This window comes from Myotis davidii, unplaced genomic scaffold (assembly GCF_000327345.1).
Source record: "Myotis davidii unplaced genomic scaffold, ASM32734v1 scaffold217, whole genome shotgun sequence".
NCBI classification, from domain to species: domain Eukaryota; kingdom Metazoa; phylum Chordata; class Mammalia; order Chiroptera; family Vespertilionidae; genus Myotis; species Myotis davidii.
In genome coordinates, this window is record NW_006290034.1 from 6,188,421 (window position 1) to 6,190,319 (window position 1,899).

Consider the following 1,899-nt stretch of genomic DNA (forward strand, 5'->3'; position numbering starts at 1 on the left):
TGAAGAACCTGAGAACTGAACTCACAACCTAGTTATGTGCCCTGAGAATATTAGAAAATATTAAATGAATTATAATTGTATCTTGAATAGTTCCTGACTAATATATCAGTATTTTCTGTTTTCTATTTTGTCAATGTACAGGTTTTTATTTGACCTTACTTCTAGGGATTTATTAATCATTTTTTTAAATAACCTTTTCTTCCTTCTCCCCTATCCCTCCCACCTTTCCAAACTCTCCAAAACAAAGATAACCAGATAGAAAACTGTTTGACTCTTTTAAGAAAAACCACATTTTACATTTTTAAAAAGTATTCAATGTGGCCATTGTTCACATTTACTTTTCACACAGTCCAAGTTACATATTTCGAAAAAGCAGCATTTGCCTAGAAATAGTAACATATCATGTTAAGCAAACAATACATTATATAGCCTGAATTCTAAAACTCATTTTGGATTATATGAAACTATTTTGTAAAAGATACAAAACAGGTATCCCTCAGTCTTGAAAAAAAATGTTTGAATTTTTAAATAATGCTGCTACATTTTTTTCATGATATTAAACAAATTTACAGTGGTGAGCAGAAGGTATCATCATTTCATGGGCAAAGAGACTAAGTGAGTATATATACAAGCCCAGTGGCAAAACTAAGTAAGTTTGGACTGATTTCCTCTCTTGGATTGTATAATTTCAATAGTATTCCTGAGCAATTTAGCTAAAGATACAAACAATAATAAAAATCCTGCACAAATATTCAAACTTGGGGGATTCTAGTTAAAAATAACGAAACAAAAACGTAACGCAAATTTTCCTTCCAAAAAAAAGTATAGATTTAGATAGCCCATGTACATTACTGAAGTTATATGTGAATCAACCTTTTCTGCATTCCTTAAACAAAATTTTATAATCAACTGATGAAAAACCAAACTTCATATTCAATGACACTTTCAGAATGCATCTATAGTTAATGCAAAAACATCTGGTAAAAACAGAGCTAATTCACTGAAGTCTTTAAGTATGGCAACGTTTTATTATTTTTGGTGCATCTTCTTACGCATTTCTTCAAGGGCTGCTTCTTTCTCTCTCAGCATTTGTTTAAGTCTTCTTATTTTTTCATCTCGAATGGTTTCTTCTAACTCTGGTGGTGTCATGGGAAAAATATCTTCAGTATAATTTCTGGTAAAGGAATGACTTTGTCCAAAATCTGCATTTGAACTCAAAGCGACTTTCTCCTGATTTTCACGGGTACAGTGTTCTACCTCAGTTCTTTCTTCTCTGGTTTTATTGCAGCTTGTAACAATGTTATGGTGTGATACATCTGAAGTTGGTAAAATACAGCTAATTTCTCCATTTAAAGCTGTGTGATAAGCACTCTCGATTTTTCTCTTCTTTGCGTGATCCATCTTCTTAACGGTTTTTGCTTTTCTTTTCTTATCAAAACCCTGTTGCAACGTTGAGTACAATTCCAATGGAAAAACAAATTATTAGTGCCATATATAGTGTGTGCTCTGAAATTTAACAAGTTTAAAGATACAAATATACAGCAATTAAATTCAACTCAACAAAATATATTGAGAACAATTAGCGCAAGAGATTAATATTTATGGTACCAACCAGCAATATCGTAATGATTTTCATGGAGAATAAATTGCTGAATTCAAATTTTCCTGCTTATGTTAAGTATTAGAATCTATACTGATCTACCACCAAAATTTAACAGCCATTTGTGAAGAACCTGAGAATTGATTTACATTTTTTTTCCCATTTGCATGGTAGGCACATACTAAAGATTTTCATTGGGAAAGATAGACTTATCTCTGATCTTATAAGTAGAGTGACAGTAGACAAAGTTACAGGGATGCTTCTTTTCATCATTATTGACCATGTAGATTTCTTAAGAT

General features: G+C 31.4%; 1 protein-coding gene across 4 annotated transcripts in view; it reads right to left on the bottom strand.

Annotated features, from left to right (window-relative positions):
* Positions 1–261: 261 nt before the first annotated feature.
* LRIF1 (ligand dependent nuclear receptor interacting factor 1) overlaps positions 262–1,899 on the bottom strand; it is a 13,744-nt gene continuing 12,106 nt past the window's right edge. For all 4 annotated transcript variants that reach the window (XM_006762994.2, XM_006762995.2, XM_006762993.2 and 1 more), the window contains one exon: positions 262–1,440. In XM_006762994.2, coding sequence (XP_006763057.1) covers positions 1,030–1,440 — 411 coding nt within the window. In that variant the 3' untranslated portion in view covers positions 262–1,029. The remainder of the gene's footprint in view (positions 1,441–1,899) is intronic.